Source organism: Prionailurus bengalensis, chromosome B2, assembly GCF_016509475.1.
Source record: "Prionailurus bengalensis isolate Pbe53 chromosome B2, Fcat_Pben_1.1_paternal_pri, whole genome shotgun sequence".
Taxonomy (NCBI): Eukaryota; Metazoa; Chordata; class Mammalia; order Carnivora; family Felidae; genus Prionailurus; species Prionailurus bengalensis.
In genome coordinates, this window is record NC_057349.1 from 75,424,206 (window position 1) to 75,448,994 (window position 24,789).

Genomic DNA, 24,789 nt, shown 5'->3' on the forward strand with positions numbered 1-24,789 from the left:
TAGAGCAAAATAGAAAGTGAAGAGCCAAGGCTTGTTTGAAGTTTTGTGATCTAATTGGCAGGATGAATTGCTGTTAATTGAGATGGAGAAGATGTGGGAGAAGTAGGGACATGAGGAGCTCAGCTTTGGACTTGTTAAATTGAGACCTGTCAGACATCCAATAGGAGATGGTGGGGGAGGTGCTATGAAAGTATGAATTTGAGAGTCACAGCATATAAATGGTACTCAAAGTTAAGAGGCTGGATGAATGAGTATAGATAGAAAACTGAAGAGGTATAAGGAATGAGCCCTGTGGCATGCTAACATTTGAAAGTTGGAGATGTTGGGAGGAAAATAGCAGAGGAGGCTAAATGGAACATACAGAGAGGTAGGAAGAAAACAGGGCAGGTGTGTTTCCTGAAAGCCAAATTAAGAAAGAGTTTCAAGAGGGGCGCCTGGGTGGCTCAGTCGGTAAGCGTCTGACTTCAGCTCAGGCTCAGGTCATGATCTCGCGGTTTGTGAGTTCCAGCTCTGCATCCGGCTCTGTGCTGACAGCTCAGAGACTGGAGCCTGCTTCGGATTCTGTGTTTCTCTCTCTCTCTGCTCCTCCCCCACTCACACTCTGTCTCTCTCTCACAAATAAATAAACATTTAAAAAAATGTTTTTTAAAGTTTCAAGTGGGGGGCACCTGGGTGTCTCAATTGGTTAAGCATCTCACTCTTGGTTTCAGCTTGGGTCATGATCTCATGGTTCGTGAGATCAAACCCCACAATGGGCTCTGTACTGATGGTGCAGAGCCTGCTTGGGATTCTGTCTCCCTCTCTCTCTGCCCCTCCCCACTTGCTCTCTCTCAAAAGAAGAGAAAAGAAAAGAAAGAAGGAGCTTCAAGGATGAGACGGTGGTTTGTGTCAAATGATGCTTCTAGGTCAAGTAAATTGAGGGCTGTGATTTGACTGTTGGATTTATAGCATAGAAGTTATTGGCAATGATTTTAAAGCAGTGTTGAGTGGGTGGGAGTGAAAGGCTGATGGAATTGGTTCAAGAAAAAAAAATGAGAGGAGAAGAACTGGAAATCGTATGTACAGACAAATCTCTTAAGAATTTTGCTATAAAGGGAAGGAGAGAAATAGGATATTTAAGAAGGCCCTGGATAGGTAAGACAGAAACAAAGCCTATGAGTCAGTAGGCTCCTAGGACACATTTAAGTGGGCCATTTGAGCTGTTGTGTTGAGCAACAACTGAAGGAGCATCCTCTTATTCTGAGCCATCAGTGGAGACCATATTCCATGCTTTTTTTCAATGCCAACTTGCAGATAATGCCAGCCACGTGCATGGATGAGTTAGCAAGAAGCCAGGTCATCAAGATGAGAAGCAGAGCTAGAGCTTGTGAATGCTTAGGCTACAACTTGTCATTGGGAGCACAAAGCAAGTTGTGGAACACCACTGTGGACTCCTTTCCAGGAATTCCCAACATAAAATTGACCCTAATGCATTAAAGCCAGAAGCAGCATGAGGACAGTGAATTAAGTATGGACAGTGAAGGGGCGCCTGGGTGGCACAGTCGGTTAAGCGTCCGACTTCAGCCAGGTCACGATCTCGCGGTCCGTGAGTTCGAGCCCTGCGTCAGGCTCTGGGCTGATGGCTCAGAGCCTGGAGCCTGTTTCTGATTCTGTGTCTCCCTCTCTCTCTGCCCCTGCCCCGTTCATGCTCTGTCTCTCTCTGTCCCAAAAATAAATAAACGTTGAAAAAAAAACAAAAAACAAAAACAAAAACAAAAACAAAACAAAACAAAAAAAAAGTATGGACAGTGAATTAAGGAATTAAGTATGAATCCTTGTTTTTCATACAACCATGAGTTGGAAAGGTCACAGTTTATTCTTAGGTAGTGGAGAGGAGGGTATTGGGATGGGGTAGTTGTTCTAGTCCTACCCGGGAGTAGAAAAGATAATCATGGAGAAAAATGATCACACCAGTAAAAAACATGTCATCATCAGCCTTCAGCTCTGTTTCATTCCATTCATTAATGGTCAGGTTGAAGGGAAGTTATTTTATTATGACACATTCCGTTTAGAATTTCCCTTGGCAATTTTCTCTACCCTTTTACTGTAATGATCTCTAAATAGTTCTGGTTCTAGACAGGACAAAAGTGACTGCTGGGCTCTATTGAAAACACCTTTGGAAGGTTTCTCTTGGCTTCTTTAACCAACTGGCTGCATTGGAGCTTTACTCTATATAAACCTTTATTTTGAATCCTTTTTAGGAAAGGGTGCTCTGGAGAAGGCCAGAGGCTCTGTTTTCCCTGCCATGCCCATGCCCATGAAACTTGGCATATAAATAAAACTGTAAGAGAGTTTGGATATTCCTAGAATGATATGGGGATCTCTGATGTCCTCTGAAAGTACATCAGGGTAAGAAAGTACCGTAGGGTCAAGTCATGTGACAGAGAACAAGGTAAAGGAAAATTAATGGGAATAATTAGAGGAAGCAAAATTCCATTTGAAGGGGAATGTGAATAAACAGAACCATTTAAAGCATATTGTGATAGGAAATGTAGATGGCATGTTATTAAGGAAGTGTTTGGAAATGCTGTTGGATCACTAGGATTCTCAATTTCCAGCCACAGCCCTGCTCCTCCCTAGTCTGCTCCCTCGGGACTTCAAGGGAGGGCCATGACCTTCTCATGTCCCACATTATTGCTGCTTTTTGATCAACTCACTGGGCCACTAGAAGGGCAGAGAGAAGGAACTAGGCTGGGTTGAAGGCACTCCTCCTCCACCTCTGCCCACCCTGGACTAGAGAAGTGAAGTACTTACTGATGGGGATCCAGCCATTGTTTCCAATGTGAAAGCTGTCCTAATGAGAACACCTTTCAATGTGAATCAGCATGACTAGGTTAAACTCTTAACTGAGAACTTCAACATAACTCTGGTGTGACCTTTTAGAATTTGCCTTTGGTATCCAGGCAATTGATGAGGTACAGCATGCTGAACTGTTATTACCTGTACGGTGGTGCTTCATAGGCTGTGCCCCCACAATTGATATATTATTGTTGCATTTGGTTGTACTTGCATACATGTATTTTTTGGTACTTGTCCTTTTGTCTTTTTTAGACTTCATTTCCACTATATTATAAGGCAAAGTCTACAATTTCTATTTCTTTGGCACTCTTAATTCAAGGAAAGATTATATTAGTTTTGTATCCAGAGTGTTGAATAAACATTGTTGAACAAAAGTTAACCTCTCAGCAATCCTATACGTGGAATGAAATATGAATTATTCGGAGTAAATTGCTAATCTGATTTCTTCATTTTAGAAAAAGGGTTATACACACATAATTTAATTAGTTTTTTTTAATGTTTATTTATTTTTGAGAGAGAGAGAGAGACAGAGCTCGAGAGGGGAAGGGCCAGAGAAAGAGGGACACACAGAATCTGAAGCAGGCTCCAGGCTCTAAGCTGTCAGCACAGAGCCCGATGCGGGGCTCAAACTCACGAACTGCGAGATCATGACCTGAGCCGAAGTCGGACGCTTAACCGACTGAGCCACCCAGGCGCCCCCACATAATTTAATTAGAATGATGGTTTACATTTAAACACATTTAATGTATAAGTGCCAACCATTTATTTAAAAAATTTTTTGTTTATTTTTGAGAGAGAGAGACAGAGTGCGAGCAGTGGAGGGGCAGAGAGAGAAGGTGACACAGAATCCAAAGCAGGCTCCAGGCTCTGATTGTCAGCACAGAGCCCAACGTGGGGCTCAAACTCACAGACTGAGATCATGACCTGTGCCGAAGTCAGACGCTTAACCCACTGAGCCACTCAGGCACCCCCCTCAATCATTTATTTAAAAAAATATTTCTAAGCATCCTTACCATAATCTCACGTAGCTAAACTTCTTAGAATAGATCAGAAAATGAAAAATAACTTAACTCTGGTGCTTCACCCAGATTTGAGACTCTATTATGTGTATGTCAGTTTGTGTAGACAATCCAGTCTCATCCTTGTCCTAAAGATACTTGTGACTATTACCCAAGATAGGATCAAGCAAGGGCCCACTGTATAGAAGCACAAATGTCACAGGGTTCAAAGGAGGGAGAAAACACATCAGTTCGGGAAGTTAGTCCAGACTTTGTGAAGGGGATGATGTAAGGAATGGGCCTCAAAGGATGGATACACTTTCATTAGCTCTATGTTGGGGAAAGTTGTTCCAGCCAGGTGATGGTAAGAGCTCCTGAAAAGGTGTGTGTCTTCAGAAGTTATGGCTAAGAGTTAAGGTAAATACAGGGACACAATGTTCCCTAGTCTAATTGGAAACATGGGGTTTAAAGTAGGGGTAAATGAAAAAATTGATGATAATTTTAATAATAATAGCTGACAAATATGGGGTACCTTTTTCTCAGATGTCAGATACCATATAAAGTGCTGTATACATGGAATCTCTTTTAATTTGGAAAAGGTCAGGTCCATTTTTGCAGAAGAGTTTTTTATAAAAGGGAAATATTATCAGAGCTGTCGTAAAGTAGATTCTTACAGAGATGAGGCAGAAGGAAAGGTAGAAGAGAGGGAGAGCAATTGGGAGGCAATTCGTATGTTCTCCTCAAGAAGTAATAAGGACTTGAATTATTCCAACATGAATGTAAGTGAAAATACAAAATGGGTTGGTTTGAATCAGAATTCATTTGAAATTTCATATTGCAGTCTCTGCTAAAAGCAATATTTTCTAACTCAGGACACTTTAGTGGAATCATAAGGACCTAGATGGTTCACCTTCTGGCCTGGATTCCTTCACTAAGATCTGGAAACCAAGAGCCAGTAAGGCCAAAGTCTCTTAGTGTTATCTGAGACAGAAACCCAGGGGCATGTGGACTCTTCCCTCTCCCTCATTCTCTGTATCTTATTTGTCCCCAGTTGACTAATGGGTCAAGATTATCTTATCAGATTGTTGACTTCCTCTCTTATTTCATGTACCAGAAAGCTCAGTTTCCTCAAATGGTCAAGTTTTAAGCTGCTGTGAAATACTAATCCCAGTATTAACTGTTTACAGATTCCATTGTGATTGGATTTTGGGTTGGTCTTGCTGTCTTCGTGATTTTCATGTTTTTTGTGCTGACTTTGCTGACCAAGACGGGAGCTCCACACCAAGAGTAAGTTTGGGCCATTCCTAAATGTCACTAAGCCCCATGGGGAACTAAATAGATGGATGTGATATCTGGGGCTGGGGTTGCTTCCAGTGGTGGAAAAAAAGAGGCTAGTTATGGATTTGCTGCCTGAACTCAGTTGCCTTTGGGTGAGACCCATCTTCCTCCTGGCACTTTGCCTCTTGCCTCTGTGGTTTTCAAGTGGACCCTTGTGAACCTAGGTTTCATGGTCCTTTCTTAAAGCATTAAAGCTGCTTCCAGGCCTGATTTTTATTTTGAAATATTTACTAATTAGGATGTATTTTCTCCTTACTCCCAAAAGAATTTAGATGTCTTGCGAGACCAAAAACAGTGAAGAAAGAAAGAAAGAAAGAAAGAAAGAAAGAAAGAAAGAAAGAAAGAAAATAGCAAAATCAGATGAAAACCAGTTTTAAAAGCATATCATGGAGCATAGAAATAGTTATTACTGGGTACTTAAATGAATTAATTATTGACAATAAACACTGAGTTCAACACTGAGCTTCCTTGAAACTAGGATAAAAAGAGAAACCCTAAGGATTATGTAATTCTCATGGCAGGATAAAGAACATTTGAGTTGGGCTTTGGATTTATGGAGGAAATTATGACACGGTGGTTAAAGAACACTGAGTAACATCAGAAGGTATTTTCTCAGTTATAGATTGCAAAAAACTCAGAAATGTTTTAGAGGATTTTTGTTGTTCCAACTCTTCAAACAAAAGGAAAAATAACATGTTGAATCCCTTTTTAGTTAGTCCCAGCCAGCAGAAATAGCACACTCAAATTAGGTAATTAGATGTGCTTTTGATGAAGGGACTATCCACAGGTTGTGGCCAGATGGGAGGATAACCCTACAGGATATTACAGGACCTCCAGGCTAGTAACACTGAGGAGTAGTTTCCACCCTAGATCTGAAGGGGACCCAGGAGTCCTGTGGCCAAAAGGAGCTGTGACTTTGAGTTGAGGGACACAACTAGCCCATGTGACCTCTCAGGGAGGGAGCCTCAAATTAAATACCAAGACCCTATTTTCCTCTCTCCTTCCCACCTCGCACCAGATCTCCATTGGATGATCACAGTAGCACAACCAGCAGCCAGTCTCCATCAGAGGTCAGCTTTCTAGGGCACAGAGCACAGAGCAGCATGGGGAATGATGGAGAGCCACCTGGGAGAATAAATGGAAGAAATTTAGCACAAATCTGAACATTTCACATTTGGTAGCTCACTTCATCCTCATAGCCTGGTAACAGGATTCTCATTGTTATATTTCATTACACACTCTCCAGCGTCTGTTCACTCTTCAGCCTGCACTTGCACTGTAACAAATGCCTGGCTAAAGAGAACAGTTCTGCCCTTCACTTAGCTATTTTCAGACATTAAGGTGTAGAAAAAAATTAAACAGTTTTTAAATGAAAGGAAAATACCATATTATTGAAGCATATGGAGACATAAGGTTGAAAATCTCTTTAACAGCCACTAAAAAGACATGGACATTTGGGGTGCTAGGGTGGCTCAGTTGGTTAAGAGTCTGATTCTTGATCTCAGCTTGGATCTTGATCTCAGGGTCGTGAGTTCAGGCTCCATGTTGGTCTCTGTGTTGGGCATGAAGCCTACTTAAAAAAATTAAATAAAAAGACCTGGATCTTTGCTTTCTTCCGTGTCCTTAAAACAATCTGTACATGCCTTTGCTTCTATTATATTGGTCCAAGGAATTTGAAGATATAGTGCAGGTTGCAACAGTAGTAAGAAAAGCTGAGGATTAATTCAGATTAGGGAACATCTCATAGAGTGGTCAGGGAATAACAACGCTATTATCTTCCTTTTGTTCAGAGGGACAGATAGATTTTTGAAGGACTATTGGGATGTGTTTGTTTAATATAGGATGCAGGTGATCTTTATGGTTGAGAACACCCTAACCCTGAATAAAACGTGACTTCATGTAATGATTAATTTTATGTGTCAAGGCCGTGATACCTAGATATTTGGTCAAATGTTATTCTAAATGGTGTGTGTTTGTGTGTGTGTGTGTTTAATGAGATAACATTTTATCCCATTTTTTTAAATGAGTTAACATTTAAGTCCATAAACTCTGAGCAAAGCAGATCATCCTCCATAAAATTAGTGGCTTCATCCAATCATTGGAAGGCCTTCCTTGAAAGAGAATGACCTCCCTCAAGCAGAAAGAAATCCTGGCAGAAGGCTGCCTTCTGACTCAAACTGTAACTTCCCTGGGGCTCCAGCCTGTCAGCCTACCCTTCACATTTTAGACTTGCTAAAGTCACAGTCACATGAACCACAGTCACATGAACCAATTCCTTAAAAAAATCGGTCTCTCTCTCAGTAGTTGGATCGGCAGACAGACAGAATACATCTCTCTCTCTCAGTAGTTAGCCACACACACACACACACGCGCACACACACACACACACACACACACACACATGTGCACACGCCTGTTGTTTTTCTTTCTTTGGAGTCCTGGCTGATACATTTCCTTAATATGTCGTGGTGACCCTGGGTAGCTGAGACTTGCATTTCCAGTCTTTCAGTTGGCAGTTCAGTCCTATTGCTACATGGTTTTTCTTTTGATGGTGGTTCTGAATAATTTCAATCGAAGAACCAGGGTCATTGTAACTCTATGCTTTCAATGAGGTTAAGGAGAAAGTCTAACCTACTTTTGCTTTAATAAAATAATGGATCAGCCCTCAGGGCCACATTTGAAATGCTTTTTTGAGTCTGAGGTAGTATAAGATCTGGCATTTGGTTGCAGTATATCATAATAGAAAACTGAAAGACGCAGACATGGGGCAAAAATCCCTAAATTGATCAGTTAAAAAGGCCTTTAGATCTTAGTAATGTTGACGTTTATTTGGCAGAAATCTTCTCTAAAGGAGACATTATTTTTTCCACCCAGTCAACTTTAATATAAAACAACCAATTTAAGCTTGCCTGTGTGATAATTAGGCATGGAGGAAAGAATGATAAATCATTGAAAATAATAAGAGCTTTTTTTTTAATGTTTACCATATGCTGGGGTCTACTAATCACTTTATATGTATAATTTCACTAAGTCCTCACAGGAAGATGAAGTAAATCCTGTAAGTGTTCCAACTGTACAGATGAGAGAAATGGATCATTTGTCTGAGGTCTCACAGGTAAAAACAACTCTTGGCCCTGGCCTCAAACTAAAGCCTCTTTGACTCTGAAGCTCCTGTTACTAACCACTACATTAAATGACCTCATATCTGTAATTTTTAATCTCTTCCTTCTATTGAACCAAAGATACTAGCAATCAGATTTGTTTTCTTCTAGCACATACTGGGCTATGCATGGGCTTTAGAGTCAAACAGTTCCAGATTTACCTACTGAGACTTTGCGCTGAATTCTTAACCTCTTTTTGCTTGAGGTTCCTCATTTGTACAAATAAAATAGTATCTGTCTCCTAGCATTATTGTAAAGATTAAATGAGCTAATGCCTACGGAACTTCTGGATTCACAGTGGTACTCAGTGACTCTTACTCCATCCCTGGGGTGCTGGTAGAGGTCCTGCTGAGAGCTGGGAGTCTAATTGAACAGTAGGAGGCAGAAGAAAAAGAAACCCATCCTCCCATGGGACATCCAGGCCCTAAGCATTCACGTTTTATTTGCACTTGCCAATATTCCACTCCAGCCTCACTTTGAGTATGTCTCTCAAACAGTGAGATGATTTTAGAAAGGAGACTAAGTAGAGAATCTTGGTGTTGGGTTGGAAGGACTGACATGTCTGAATTTTGACTGCTTTATATAGCAGGCTCTCTGGATAATTGGTCACAGAGAACAGTTATTTCCTCAAGTAGGTATCAGGCAACATCCTTTTGGAATATGACTCTGTCACTCTGGGTAAGATACCTGATCTTATCCAAAGGATACAAAAATGCTGATTTGAAAGGGCACATTCACTCCAATGTTTATAGCAGCCTATCAACAATAGCCAAATTAGGGAAAGAGCCCACATGTCCATCAACTGATGAATGAATAAAGAAGATGTGGTGTATATATGTAATGGAATACTACGTGGCAATCAAAAAGAATGACATCTTTCCATTTGCAACAACATGGATGGAACTAGAGTGTATTATGCTAAGTGAAATAAGTCAGTCAGAGAAAGACAAATATCATGTGATTTCACTCATATGTGGGATTTAAGAAACAAAACAGATGAACATGGGGGAAGGAAAGGAAAAATAAAATAAGATAAAAACAGAGAGGGAGGCAAACCATAAGAGACTCTTAAATACAGAGAACAAACTGAGGGCTGCTGGAGGGGATGTGGGTGGGGGCATGGGCTAAATGGATGATGGACATTAAGGAAGGCACAGGATGTTATATGTGAGTGTTGAATCACTAAATTCTACTCCTGAAACCAATACTACACTGTATGTTAACCAACTTGAATCTAAATAAAAAACAACAAGAACAAGAACAACAGCAACAAAGGTACCTGATCAAGTCTGCGAGCTCATAATGTACTAGTGCTGAGTCTATTGCTTAATTCTATCTTTTTCTCCGTGGAGGTATTTCAGGGAAGGATCTCATTATTGCTGGCACATGCAAAGCATATGTGCCTCTCTGAAAGTAGAGACACACAAAGATGGCAGATACCACAACCCGCGCCTCTACTCCTTGTGCCATGCCCACAACAGACATCACTAATCGGCGGTGCTATCTACCTGCATAGCCAAGACTTAGCCTCAGAATTGTTTTCAAAACACTATTTTAGGCATCCATCAGGAATCAATCACAATTTAGCCGAGAGAGTATATGTAATTGCCATCCCTTGCTGGACCTTCACTTAACAATGTTCGATGGTAGGAGTTGAGATCCATTCACTACACTGAGCCAATGACATCACAATAAAATGGGCAAGTTTCTTCCCCCTGAAGACTTCAAACTGGGATCATATTAGCCTAAGAACTTCAATTCTGGAGTCACTGACCTTTCAATGGCTTTTGCGAAGAGAGGGATCATGTAACAACCAGATGAGTTTATGAGACAGTAACGAACAACTCCTCAAATCTTAGTATGACACAACACAAGTTTATTTCTTTCTCAAGCTACATGTTTGCCGTGGGTGGACGGAAGCTTCTCCTCTTATGTCTGCACTGTCTCCAACACTCAGCCTTCTGGGTTACTGCGGGGGAGAGCACCTGTGGAGATCTCAAGCCTGCCCTTCTGTTCTTCAGCCAGGAAGTGGCACACATCCCTTCCTCTCCCAGCTCATTGGCCAGAACTAGCCACACCCCCTGACTGCCCAGGCCGAGAAGGGTAATCTGTGTGCCCAGAAGAAGAGAACCAGATACTGGCGAACGCAAGTAAAGTATACTGCAGAGGGAGAAAGACTATTATAAAGCTGACATCACCTTTCCTAAAAGCTTTTAGGCCCAAGAAACAGCTTTAATGGGGATTATTTTCCTCCTGGAATATTCGCTATTGTGTGTGTAGGGAAAAAACCCTCTTACCTGGATCCTTTATGGACAATGAAGATAAAAGAACCATTTCCCCCTGCTTTCTCAGCTAAGGAGCCATTTACTCTGGCTGTCTTGTGAAAGCATTATAGCCCCATTATCATAAATCTGCCAGAGAGAGAGCAACAGGAAAGCCTTGGATCACATTTTTATGTTGAATGTTTTGAACTTCCCCCCAAAACTATCAAACTCCAGATATCATATGTCTCAAATACCCTCCTTTTGTAGCCTTGGCTAAGTGCATCTTGTCCGAGTGGGGATGTACTTTTAGGCCTGAGTGCAGAATTGCTCATGACCTTATAAAAAAGGAAATTACATTTTACTTTGAGTTGCAATTTACCTGAATATGGCACTCACTAAAGGATAGGTATAGTACATCTAAAAGCTAATAGCAAGAAATGTCAGTGCTTAAGGTTTCTGATAATGACCAAGGCCACAGGAACTAGCTGGCAAAATGCAGACATAGTGAGTGGTTCCTGAAGAAGTGCTGACATTTTGAGAGGTCTACCACTATCAACAGGTAGAAAATATGACTATTTTATGTATCAGATTCAATTTATATCCCCCTTTTCCAGGAGTCACTTTTAATTTCCCATCAGTGAAGCCATGGCTTGCCCAGGACTGCACTAAGGGTTGTTCTAATGCAGTAAACTCTTCTTACCCCAGAGAGACTGACACCTTCCTGGTAAGTGAGAACTAGCAACTAAAGCCACCAAAGGCACTGCCACAAACAGACAGAAGGGTTGGGTTGCCACCTCTAGGCCTTGTTACATGACATGAAGCTTTTAGCACAGGCTGTGGCTCCATAAATATTAGTGGTTATTATTATTTTCTCAGTAGTTGTAGTCACAGAGGTTTAACTCTTAGTGGGTCTTTGTTTAGCCTAACACATCTCTAAAGGACCACTGGAAATGACTTCTAGAAGTACAGGTGCCTACAGGCTGAACTGCCCACCACTTTTCATGAGTAGGGTGAACCTGAAGACAATCGTGGACGTACTAAGACTCAGCACACCAGCAGGCACTTCGTTTGCAAAACATCGTGATAAATCTGAAAAATCTCTGGAGGAATAACCCAGAGAATTACAGATGTTTTCCTTCTCCAATGGAGGTGGGAGGGGTCTGTCCTCCTGACCTGATTTGTCTCTTGGGTCACAGAAGAAGGGTTCGAGAGGTCTACCACTATCAACAATGCTATACACTGGGGGTGGCTAAGCTTTTCATGGGAACCAGGGCTTTGGACCACCAGCAGATACAGCTGTTCAGTGCGCTCATTGAGGGTCTGATGACTGCAAGGCCCTTTGGGAGATGCAAGGATGAACATAATCCAGCACCACAGTGCATAGGAAGAAATGGGCCATACACAAATAGCTCTGACACGAGGCAGGAAGGGATGCATCTTGTAAGAAAAGGTCAGTGAAATACAGCAGGAGCACAGAGAAGGGATAGATTCCTTCTCATTGCAAAATCAGACAGTCTCCCTAGAGGCAGTAACATTTGCATTGGACAGTGAAGAAGGTATTTGACTTTGACAGATAGAGAAGCATGGAAGGGCCCATCAGGAAGAAGGAACAGTACAAGCCTAAGAGAGGGAGAGTCCTGAGTGCGTTTGGTGCCATGTGGCTGGACCATAGGGTTAGCAAGGGGACTGGTGGGAGAGCACACCAGAATGACCAGCTGATGTAAGGGTGGGGGGTCTGAGCTATCAGGCAGAGTCTGGGGATTCAGTGAAGGTTTGTGAGCAGGGGAGTGTCATAGGAGTAATGACAATCAGTGCAGGTGCCAGAGGACTGCAAGTTAGAGGCTGTCTGTTCGGGTACAGAATATTCCACAGGTACAGAAAATACATGACACAACCCATGGTAAGAAGAAGAAAAAAAAAACAGGAATAAGAACAGTCTGATCAGTCTTTTTATTCTGATTGGGGGATTTCAGTAATGTTGCAACAAATAGATTAAGTCCCAATTGTATTTCTCTTATTTTTTAATTTTTTTAAATGTTTATTTATTTTTGAAACAGAGCACAAGTGGGGGAGGGACAGAGAGAGAGGGAGACACAGAATCTGAAGCAGGCTCCAGGCTCTGAGCTGTCAACACAGAGCCCAGTGTGGGGCTCGAACTCACTAACCGCCAGATTATGACCTGAGCTGAAGTCAGACACTTAACCAACGGAGCCATCCAGGCGACCCCCCAATTGCATTTCTTTAAAAAAAATTTTTTTTAATGTTTTATTTATTTTTGAGAGAGACAGAGACAGAATGTGAGTGGGTTAGGGGCAGAGAGAGAGGGGGGCAGAGAGAGAGGGAAACAGAATCTGAAGCAGGTTCCAGGCTCCAAGCTGTCAGCACAGAACCCAACATGGGGCTCGAACTCAAGAGCTGTGAGATCATGACCTCAGCTGAAATCAGATACTTAACCAACGGAGCCACCCAGGCACCCCCCCCGCACCCCCCCAGCCAATTGCATTTCTTAAAACAAGATGAAAATGAGGAATATAAGGTTTTTTTAAGTTTATTTTGTGTGTGTGTGTGTGTGTGTGTGTGTGTGTGTGTGTGTGAGAGAGAGAGAGAGAGAGAGAGAGAGAGAGAACATGAACAGGGGAAGGGCAGAGAGAGAAGGAGAGAGAATCCCAAGCAGGCTCTGTGTTGACTACGTAGTACTCAAACTCACAAACTGTGAGATCATGACTTGAGCTGAAACAGAGAGTCAAACACTTACCTGACTGAGCCACTCTGGCATACTGGAATACAAATTCTTAAAACAAATAAATGAAATAAATGATTACAAGGTTCAATTTCCTCTCAAACTCTTGTAATTTTTAAAAAGTTAGGATGACACAGGAGGCCTTCTCTTGAGCACAGTAGCTAGATCATCAATTTCATAATGACAAGATCTAGAATGTAACAAAAACAATTTAAAATGCTAAAATTATTGATGATTCTAAATTTTGTGGCAAACTGTCTTCGTTTGTTTAGGCTGCTATAGCAGAGTATCATAGGATAGAAAGCTTGTAAATAATAGAAATCTATTTCCTACAGTTTTTGAAGGCTGAGAAGTTGAAGATCCAGGTGCTAGCACATTTGGTAAACTTAGTAAATTTGGTAAATCATAGATGGCATAGATTTGGTAAATCATAGATGGCAAACTTTTCACTGTGTCCTCATATGAAGGAGGGCGCAAGGGATCTTCCTGGGGCCTCTTTTATAAAGGCATATTCTCATTCATTAAGGTTAAGTATCCTTTTCCAAAGGCCCCACCTCCTAATACCATCTCAAGAGGGAGTAGATTTCAACACAGCAATTTTGGAGGGACACAGACATTTAACCTATAGCACAATATTCTTCAGTATTCTCTCCTTTCCTCATGATAACTTATAACATGGTATTAATTGCCAGACCAGTCAACATCTCAAAGCTTCTCATTCTTTCAGTGTTTCAGTTTTTGCAGCTTTTGGCTTCTGGCTTTAACTGTAATTTTAATCAAGGTAGAATTTAAGATGTTTGGCCCTTGTAGTTTTTAATTTTCCCAAGTGTAACCAAAGCTGTAGAAGAACAAGTTGACTTTAAACTCTTTTAACTGATCTAAAAGGTGCCATTGAGCATTGTTTTTCCCTATGCAACTGAATTTGAGAGAATGAGAAAGTTGAAACTTGCTGTCTTCTCTTTTTCATGGGAGCATAACAACCCACAGAGCGGTACCCAGGCCATCTACAGGCTGGAAAGGCATCCTTAACAATACAGCATGTGTTTCTTTCCTAAAAACTAAATTAAGACAACATCCAAGGGCACCTGGGTGGCTCAGTCGGTTGAGCATCCAACTCTTGATTTCAGCTCAGATCATGATCCCAGGATCATGAGATTGAGCCCCACCTCAGGCTCCATGCTGAACATGGAGCCTGCTTGAGAGTCTCTCACTCTCCTTCTGCCCCTCTCCCGCACTCACTTACTTCTCTCTCTCAAATAAATAAATTTTTAAAAAGACCACATCTGGCTGCAAACTTTCCATGCCTAATTGGTGAGAATCCTTTGATATTCACTGCATTAAATAAATAAAAGTATTTTTGGCTGTTACTCATTAGGGCTATGCTGTTTTAAAAAATGGGTAGCCACTGAGGGGCAGTATTTTCACTGGCTTTCCTTGAAGCCATTCTTACGAATAAGTGGCAGGAAATCTTCCCCATGGAACTTGAGCCCTGCAGCCTCCAAGGCTGGCCAGTTGTAGAAAGTACAAGATGCCCTTTTAGTAACTCTACGGTATATGAGTTCCAAGGACCTATGTGAGAGGCACCATGGAAGAGTATGGAACAGAGCTTGAGGATGTGGAGAGCATTGTAGGGGGCAGAGGTAGGCTGTTTCCTTGTACCGAAAGTAGGTGCAGGGCAGACCTGGGGGAGACTAGTTTGCTGGACCTCCTGTATCTCTCACTCTAGAGTCCACACTCAGGATCTATTAATGGACCATTCCTTTTTTTTTTTTTAATTTTCTTCTAAATGTTTATTTATTTTTTTGAGAGAGAGAGAGACAGAGACAGAGACAGAGAGCAAGTGGGGAAAGGGTAGAGAGAGACAGAGAGACAGAGAGAGAAAGAGAGAGAGAGAGAAGGGAGGGAGACACAGAATCTGAAGCAGGCTCCAGGCTCTCAGCAGTCAGCACAGAGCCTGTCACGGACTTGAACCCACAAACCATGGGATCATGACCTGAGCTGAAGTCAGACACTTAACTGACTGAGCCACCCAGGTGCCCGCCGATAGACCATCCCTTATTAAGGCTCTCTTGCTCTTACTTTTTGACCTTATTTGGGTATTCTGCCCTTGAATTAATTTCTGACCTTGTAGAAACTATAGAAGAGGCTACCTGCCAAGCCAAGGGTTGATTTAGTTTCAAGATCTCTTCATCATTAAGTCATTTAAAAGAAATTTATTGAGCAGCTATTATATGCCCAGTACTGTGCTAAGTATTAGGAAATAGGCAAGAAACACATGATACCTGCCTTCAAGAGATGATAATGTTAATGAGGGTGCCAGATAAGAAAAGAGTATAATACAGAGTGAGAAGACAGATGGAGAGAAGCACCCAGTCTTCCAGGAGAACATTCTAACTCAGACTGGAGGACTCAGGGAAGACTTCTAGCAGGAGGTGACACAAGACATAATTCATGAAGAGCCAAGAGGTGATAGACAGGTGGGTTCCAGTTCCAGTAATGGCACTCACTTCCTGACTAAGCTTAATCATTTCTAGCTTTTGACTGAAAGTGAGAGATTTGTAACTCTTCCTTTCACTTGAACACTTAGGGACATTGTAGGGTTATTAACTGGAATAATTTCAATATTGCTATGTCTCAGGAAATAGGGAGACCCAAGGAGAGGAAGAGAGATGAGATGGGGAGTGGCTGGTCAGTGAAGCAGTCAGAACACACAAAGCATTTATTGTTTGCCGTCCTGTGAGGCCACAGTTCGTGGTGCCCCCAAAACAACTAAGAGATAGACATTAAAGATTAATGATTGCAGATCACCATAACAAATATAATAATAATGCAAACATTTGAACTATTGTGAGAATTACTGAAATGTGACACAGAGACACAAAGTGGGCAAATGCTGTTGGAAAAATGACACTGATGGACTCACCAGATACGGTGTTCCATAAACCTTCAATTTGTTAAAAAAAAAAAAAAACAACACAGTGTCTGTGAACTTGAAAATAAAGCAAAGGGCAATAAAATGAAGTATGCCTGTATTCTACTTTTTTGATGCTATTGTGAATGGATTTTTTTCTTATTGTCTATGACTATGTCTAAGGTCGATTGAAAGGAAGGTCTCTTAACAGTCCCGGGTCAAAAGGATAAACAAAGGGGTGCCTGGGTGGCTTAGTCGGTTAAGCATCCGACTTCAGCTCAGGTCATGATCTCATGGTTTGTGGGTTTGAGCCCTGCATCAGGCTCTGTGCTGACAGCCCAGAGCCTGGAGCCTGTTTCAGATTCTGTGTCTCCCTGTCTCTCTGCCCTTCTCCCACTCACGCTCTGTCTCCGTGTCTCAAAAATAAATAAACATTAAAAAAAAAAAGGATAAACAAAGAAAGGAATCTTGACCCCTATTTCAACATGGTTCATATACCCACAGTAAAAGCTCCTAGAACAACTCTGTCCAAGAGCAGTTTTGTGATGATGCAACTGTTCTCTGTGATGTCCATGCAGGTAACCCCTGGCCATAAGTAGCTCTTAAGCACTTGAAATGGGAGTAATAGAACAGAGATTCTGATTTTTTTTTAAATTCTACATAATTTAAATTTAAATAGCCAGCATAGTTCTAGAAGAAAGCATGGGAGAATATTTTCATGAATTTAGGGTAGGCAATTATTTCTTAGAGATGATATAAAAAACATAATGTAAAATTTTAAAAGTTGATAACTTGAACTTAACTGAAATTTAAATCTTCCACTCATCAAAAGACACCTTTAAAAAATATTCATTTTGGGAGAGAGAGAGAGAGAGAGAGAAAACACCCATGGGATGGGCAGAGAGAGAGGGAGAGAGAGAATCCCAATCAGGATCTGTGGTGTCAGCATAGAGCCTGATATGGGGCTCGATCTCACGAAATGTGAGATCATGACCTGAACTGAAATCAAGAGTTGGATGCTTAACTGACTGAGCCACCCAGGCACCCCTCAAAAGACATCCTAAGAAAATGAAAATGTAAGTCACAGATCAAGAGAAAATGTTTACAATGCATTTGACAAACGGCTTGTATTCAAAATGTATTACAAAACTGTCACAAATCAATAACAAAAATAACCCAATTTTTAAAATGTGCAAAAGACTCATACAGAAACTTCACAAAAGAAGATAAACCAATAACCAATAAGCACATGCAAAGGTATTCAACATGACTAGACATCAGAGACATGCCCATTAAAATCACAACGAGATGCCATTTCCCTCCCACTAGCGTGACTAACATTGAAAAGACCGACAACACCAAATGTCGACAAGGATGGGGAGTAACTGGAACTCTGATACTTTGTGGTGAGGTTGTAAAATGGCACAACTACGTTGGAAAACTGCAGTTTCTTATCATGTTAAGCACGTGTCTACTCTGTGACCCAGGAATTCTACTCTTAGGTATTTACTCAAGAGCAATAAAAACATGTATCTACAAAGAGACTAATTAAGAGTGTTCATAGCGGGGTGCCTGGGTGGCTCTGTCGGCTGACCTTCTGACTTCAGCTCAGGTCATGATCTCATAGCTGTGAGTTCAAGCCCCATGTTGGGCTCTGTGCTGACCGCTTGGAGCCTGGAGCCTGCTTTGGGTTCTGTGTCTCCCTCTCTCTCTGCCCCTAACCCACTTGTGCTCTGTCTCTCTCAAAAATAAATAAACATTAAAAAAAAAAAAAGAGTGTTCATAGCTGTACTCACAACAGTGCCAAGCTGTCTGTCGACAAGCCAGATGTCTTTTTTTTTCATTTTTAGAGAGACAGGGTGAGTGGGGCGAGGGGCAGGGAGAGAGGGAGAGAAAGTATCCGAAGCAGGTCCCACGTCATCAGCACAGAGCCCAATGCGGGGCTCAAACCCATGAACCATGAGATCATGACCTGAGCCGAAACCAGAAGTCAGAGGCTTAACCGACTGAGCCACCCAGGTGTCCCAAGCCAGTTATCTTTTAACAGGAGAATGAATAAATAAATTGTAGCAAACTTATATGATGAAATGTCACTAAGCAAGAAGGACAAACTGTTGTTATATGTAACAACATGGATGATTCTCAAAAAACATTATGCTAAGCAAAAGAATCCGGCACAGAAGGTTATATATTATATGAATTTGTATGAATTGTAAAAACAGTCTAAACTAATCTGTGGTGATAAAAATCCACACACTTTACCTACAGGAGGTGGAAATTGACTAGAAATTCAAGAATAAGCAAAGCTTATCATTAGACAGATCAAGGCAGTGCTATCTAAAGTGGGTAGAAATTGAATGGAAGGAAACTTTCTAGGAGAAAGGAAACATTGTCTATCTTGGTCACTGAGAGTTATATGGATGTTTACGTGGGATTTTGCTTTTATGATCTGTGAGTTCCAATATGTAAATTTTACCCTATAATGGAATAAATGGAATTGAAGCAATCTGTGTCTGTGATTACATTTTTTCACATATAGGTTCTTTAGTTTACCAGTCAAAGAAAGAAAAGAAGAATAAAGGGATGATCTATTGAGTAACATTTACCAAATTCTAAGAGTACAAAGGTGAACTTTTGCCTTGTTCTCAGGGAGGGAGAATCAGACAAATTGCACTGTTATCACACCAAGAGATCATCAGGAGAAAGGTCAGAAGAGCCGGGTGGGGCAGAGAAGGCACCTCCAGGGCCTGACTGTCCACCTCCTGGCTCTGCCGTGCAGGAAGACAAAACTCTTTTGGTCTCCTCTTGGCTCAGCAAGGATGATTTTTTAAAAATTATTATTTTTTTAATTTACATCCAATTTAGTATATAGGGCCACAATGATTTCAGGAGTAGATTCCTTAATGCCCCTTAACCATTTAGCTCACCCCCCTCCCACAATCCCTCCAGCAACCCTCTGTTTGTTCTGCATATTTAAGAGTCTCTCTGTTTTGTCCCCCTCCCTGTTTTTATTTCTTTTTGCTTCCCTTCCCTGTGTTCATCTGTTTTGTCTCTTAAAGTCCTCATATGAGTGAAGTCATATGAGTTCTCTGACTGACTAATTTCTCAGCAAGGATGATTAATGGAGCCACTTCTTAATCCTGAGAAAATGTAGCCTAGGTTATGGAAGAGCTGCTGCCCACAGCTGGGTTTCTGGGTCTGCTTTCATACTCGGTAGATGCTCCAGGCAGGCAGAGAAGCCTCAGCTGCTTCTTAGTCCTGGATTTGGAAAGTGACATAAGCCCCAGCATCTTAGTCATGCCGTTTCCAAATGTGTTAAGCCCTTCTTTCCTAGGTGACATTTTATCTTATTTGGTCACAGGTTGCCGGCACACTCATTCCTACTCTCAAACATCTTTTAAACCTGGGTGAAGTGACAATTAGGAGAAGAAAACCACTTACTGAAAGATAAGAAGACCTCTTAAATGTGCATTAAAGCAGAAGTTGTCAGTCCCTCTAAAGTGATTTTTCTCTGAATTCTGAATACGTGACTTGGTGAACATTGTACTCTTGTATAAATCATTGAGCTTCACATCACATTTGCTCAGTAGGCTATGATATTTGTTCACCTGATTTTTTTTTTTTTAATTAAAAAGGATCGGGGCGCCTGGGTGGCTCATTCGGTTAAGCGTCTGACTTTGGCTCAGGTCATGATCTCACGTCTGTGAGTTCACCCCGCGTCAGGCTTTGTGCTGACAGCTCAGAACCTGGAGTCTGTTTCAGATTCTGTGTCTCCCCCTCTCTCTGACCCTCCCCCATTCATGCTCTGTCTCAAAAATAAATAAATGTTAAAAAAAATTAAAAAAAAAAAAAGGAAAACTCAGGCTTCTGAGAAGAATGCCTTGTCTGATGTCACCCAGGTAATCAGGTTGGAGAGCTGGTATAAAGTCCCTCAGCTGCTGGATTGCAAAGCTTATAGGATAACTGACCTCCAAAATCCAGAGGTCTATATGGAAGTAATATATGGAGTCCATACAGTCAGATTTTCCAGACTGTAAATTGCATCCAGGGACTGACCCCTGGGTGGCTCAGTTGGTTAAACATCTGACTCTTGATTTCAGCTCAGGTCATGATCTCACGGTTTGTGAGTTTGAGCCCTGCATCGGGCTCTGTGCTGACAGTGTGGAGTCTGCTTGGGATTCTCTCTCTCTTCCTCTCTCGCTGCCCCTCCCCCACTTGCTCATGTTCTCTCTCTCAAAATAAATAAAAATAAACTTAAAAAAATTGCATCCATGCCCTCTGCCCCATGAGAGCTTGGTCATAAGAACTTTATCCTGAGTGATAGGGTGGGAAGGAAGAGATTTAGAACTAAAATCATGGAGATCACATGCTTGTTAAACAGACTTCTAGAATCTAATTTTTGTCAGCTTCTATTCTGGATTTGAAAATGTGTTCAGTCATGATTCTTACCCTTAAAGAATCACTTACCTGTGTGTGAGCAACCTTTGTAGAAACCTGGAAAGGATGGTGATTAAAATAGATGGGTGTCAGGTTATTCAAAGCTCTAATGGGGTTAATCAACACTTATTTTATTCATTCATTCACTGACTTATTACCATTGAGTTGCTAATTGGTTCCACATTAAATAAAACAAGGAATTAGGAAAGTGGGTTTTATTCTCACTGCCATTACTAACTGGTTTTGTGACTCAGGGGGGCAATCTGATGGCTCTTTACCTTAGCTCATGTATTTGTGAAATGGGTATCATGATTCCTGCCCTAAGTGACTGCACTGGTCAGTTTTGAGAATCAAGTGAGATACATGGACATGAAAGCACTTTGACAAATATGAAACTTACCCTGTAAGATAGCACTGCTGTTCAGGCTGATCTGATGTAGGTCAAGGGTCCTAAACTTGACCATCGGTGGTGATCCCTGGCGATTCTATGAAAACACAGCCCCTACCTCTGGAGATTCTAAAGGTCTTGACCCAAGATTCTGCATTTTTTTAAAATTACGTTTCTTTATTTTTGAGAGGCATAGAGAGACAGAGCATGAGTGGGAGAGGGGCAGAGAGAGAGGGAGACACAGAATCTGAAGCAGGCTCCAGGCTCCGAGCTGTCAGCACAGAGCCCGATGCAGGGCTCCAACTCATGAACTGTGAGATCATGACCTGAGTCAAAGTTGGACGCTCAGCCGACTGAGCCACCCAAGTGCCTGCCCTGCAGGATTCTGCATTTTGAGAAGCACTTCAACTAATTCTGATGCAGGTGATCCAAGAGTCCCAGAGAAGCATGGCTGTTTGATCCAGAATATTGGGGGGATTCCTCAGCAAGGTGTCTTTTCGGGATGGTCCAGTTGTCTTGGGTTTATTTACATGTTCAGAAGTGATATCTCTCCGTTGTGGTATTTCTTTGTCCTGTACAGAGGCACGTGCTCAAGGCTCAGTGGAAACATGCTGGTCTGCCCAACATGCCAAAAACCACGATTTCTGTAGGTGAACAAGCTGGTATGTAAGCACTCTTTTATTTTCCTTCTCTCTACAGCAATGCAGAGTCTTCAGAGAAGAGATTCAGAATGAATAGCTTTGTGTCAGACTTCGGAAGACCGCTGGAGCCAGATAAGGTGTTTTCTCGACAGGGCAATGAGGAATCCAGGTCTCTCTTTCACTGCTACATCAACGAAGTGGAACACTTGGATAGGGCTAAAGCTTGTCACCAGACCACAGCCCTTGACAGCTGTGTTCAACTGCAGGAAGCCATTAGAAGCAACGGGCGGCCAGAGGAGGAGTTGAACAGGCTCATGAAGTTTGACATCCCCAACTTCGTGAACACAGACCAGAACTCCTCCTTTGGGGAGGATGATCTTCTGATTTCAGAACCACCTATTGTTCTAGAAAATAAGCCAGTTTCCCAGACCTCACACAAAGACCTGGATTGAGAAACGTACTCTGTAAAGTGTCTTCCTGGAGATGTTGGATCCGTCTTTGTAAAGCGAGAAATCTCCACTGACCAAAGTTGTTTGTGTGTGTTGGGGGGGAGACATGGGAGACAGAGATAGAAAGAAAGACACAGAGAAGAGAGCCCCCTCAGAAAAGAGCTGAAGAAGCTGAGTTTCTGTGCCTTTAAACACAGTTCAGGCTTTTTTGAGAATAAAGTATTTGCATGGTCTCATCTTCCTTGTTGAAAAGTTTGGCTGCACAGAGTGTCAGTGTTCTTGAATGGGGGTTAGCATGCTGCATTCCAGTCTGGCCCTGCCACCACCACGCTCTATTTTTAGCAAATTGCTTTACCTCTCTGGGCTGCCACATTGTTCATTGTAACATGAGGAGTTTGAAGTAGATGACTCATCCCAGCTCTAATATTTTGTGAATTTGTGACTTTGCATCCAGAAGAAGCTGGAATGTACATAACGCAGTATAAACCAGGGCACTGCCTCCTATCTCTTGTAGGGTGCCCTATGTCAGTACCTTCCACTCAGCCCTTAACTGAGCCCAGCTTTTGTCAGAGGTCCAAGCATCTATGAGGAGGTCAGAAGACACATCTCTCAGTCACCATGGCCAACATTTCTTTGATTGTACTGAAACAGCTCTTCTGAGAACCTCCAGCCACCCATGCTAAAAGCTAGGGCCAGCCCTGCCCCTCTTCTCCCAGAATGAGTACCAATTCATGGTACATCGCATGGCACTCTTGTTCCCAGAAATGTAGAGAAGGTTGTCAGCTCAGTGAGAGGAGGTGCCTTTTGTATCTCTGTGTTGGCGTGCGTCCATCACAAGAAGAGTACTTGCCATGCTATTTACTTGGCAGATGTGTAGGTGATGGTCATGTGACTAGTGTATGGACTTTGAGCTGAGATGGTGAATGGGTTGTAAATCCCCACCAACAGATATGCAGGGTGGCCTGGTGCAACACAGAGTTAATTTCATGAAAGAATCCAGTCTGCACACTGGTATTGGAAACAACTTGGTTTTGTGCACACAGTTGCTTGCATGGCCAACTGCTAATCTCTGGGTGGCATTTTCATCATGAGTTTGTTTACCACCTGTCTTGCTAAAGCTAAAAAATAAATGCATTTGCACAGGAATTTTCTCTGGTTCTTTGTTCTCACACATCCAAATTTTTCATTTCCTTTAAGAATTATTCCATGTTTATAATGCTTCCTAATTTCTGTCATCTCTAGGAGCCCAGTTGGTCTGAGTCATGCACCAGATTTCATTTGGGAGTTATACCACCAGAATAAATCCTTTTTCTATAATATCTTTTGAGGAAAATATTATTCTTTAAGACTCTAACATTAAACAGTAGAACAAAGCATGGAACATTTCTTGTAATTAGCACATTTTTGCAAATAGATACTTGCTATTTTCATTAAAGAATGCTGGTTTTATTAACTTTTACTAATATGAATATTACTATTCATCACTTAAACAACCAAATATAAACCATAGGCTATTTCTTAAGATTCAAAGCTATTTAAGTGGTATCTTATTTAGAAATAGATTCATTAGAAGAGTGTTACTAGAAGTTGGAAAAATACCTATGACCATACCATCATTCTTATTAACTAAATGTCAAAAACTGTGAAGGGTATAAGATTTTACACCTCCTGCAAGCTATCAATGTAAGCCAGGTCCAGTTTTGTGGATGCTGGCAGAAGACATGAGACTCCTGGCTCAGAGACAAAGAACTTCTTACAGCACAGCAGGCAACATGTTCTTCATGGTCATGTTGGATCCTAAATTCATTTCCTGTTGCTACTGTAGCAAAGTACCACAAATTTAGCTTAAAGCAACACACGTTTATTCTCTTATAGTTCTAGAGCACAGAAGTCCAAAATCAGTGTCAGTGGGCTAAAATCAAGGTGTCATCAGAGCCGTATTCCATCTGAAAGCTCTAGAGAAAAATCTACTTCCTTGCCTTTTCCGGCTTTCAGAGGCTACTCAAACTCTTTGGCTTAGGACTTTGTATCACTCCATCCTCTGCTCCTACTTTATACCTCTGTCTCTGACCATCCTGCCTCTCTCCTATAAGGACCCATTAGGACCCTTATAATCCAATTGCATTAGATTACCCGTGATAATCTCCCAATTTGAGATTCTTAATTGCATATGCAAAATTCCTTTTGTCATGTAAGGTAACATACTCACAAATTCAAGGATTATGACTTGGACATGTTTTGGGAGGGTGTTAGCCTACAGTCTTCCCTTTGGCCCCAAAGATTCATGAGCACCTCACATGTAAAATATATTCACCTCAACCCAACATCCTCCAAAGTCTCAATTATAAAGCATCAACTCAAAGTCCAATTTATAGTCTAAATCTTATTAGCTCAAAAGTCCCAATTTCATCATCATAATTATCTAACTCAGGTATGGGTGAGACCCTGGGTACGATCCATCTTGGGAAAAATTCTCCATCTGTGGCTTGTGAAACTAGAGAACAAGTAATTTGTTCCCAAAATACAATGGTGGGACAAGCACATCAGACCAGTTATAGACATCTGTTCCAAAAGGGAGAAACTGGAAGGAAAAAAGGACTCACCAGTCCTAAGCAGTTTTGAAA

General features: G+C 41.6%; 1 protein-coding gene across 1 annotated transcript in view; it reads left to right on the forward strand.

The window, feature by feature from the left end:
* The window catches only part of MRAP2 (melanocortin 2 receptor accessory protein 2), a 54,652-nt gene extending 31,341 nt beyond the window's left edge, over window positions 1–23,311 (forward strand). The window contains exons 3-4 of the mRNA XM_043593034.1: window positions 5,024–5,123; window positions 21,775–23,311. Coding sequence (XP_043448969.1) covers window positions 5,024–5,123; window positions 21,775–22,168 — 494 coding nt within the window. The 3' untranslated portion in view covers window positions 22,169–23,311. The remainder of the gene's footprint in view (window positions 1–5,023; window positions 5,124–21,774) is intronic.
* The last annotated feature ends 1,478 nt before the right edge of the window (window positions 23,312–24,789 follow it).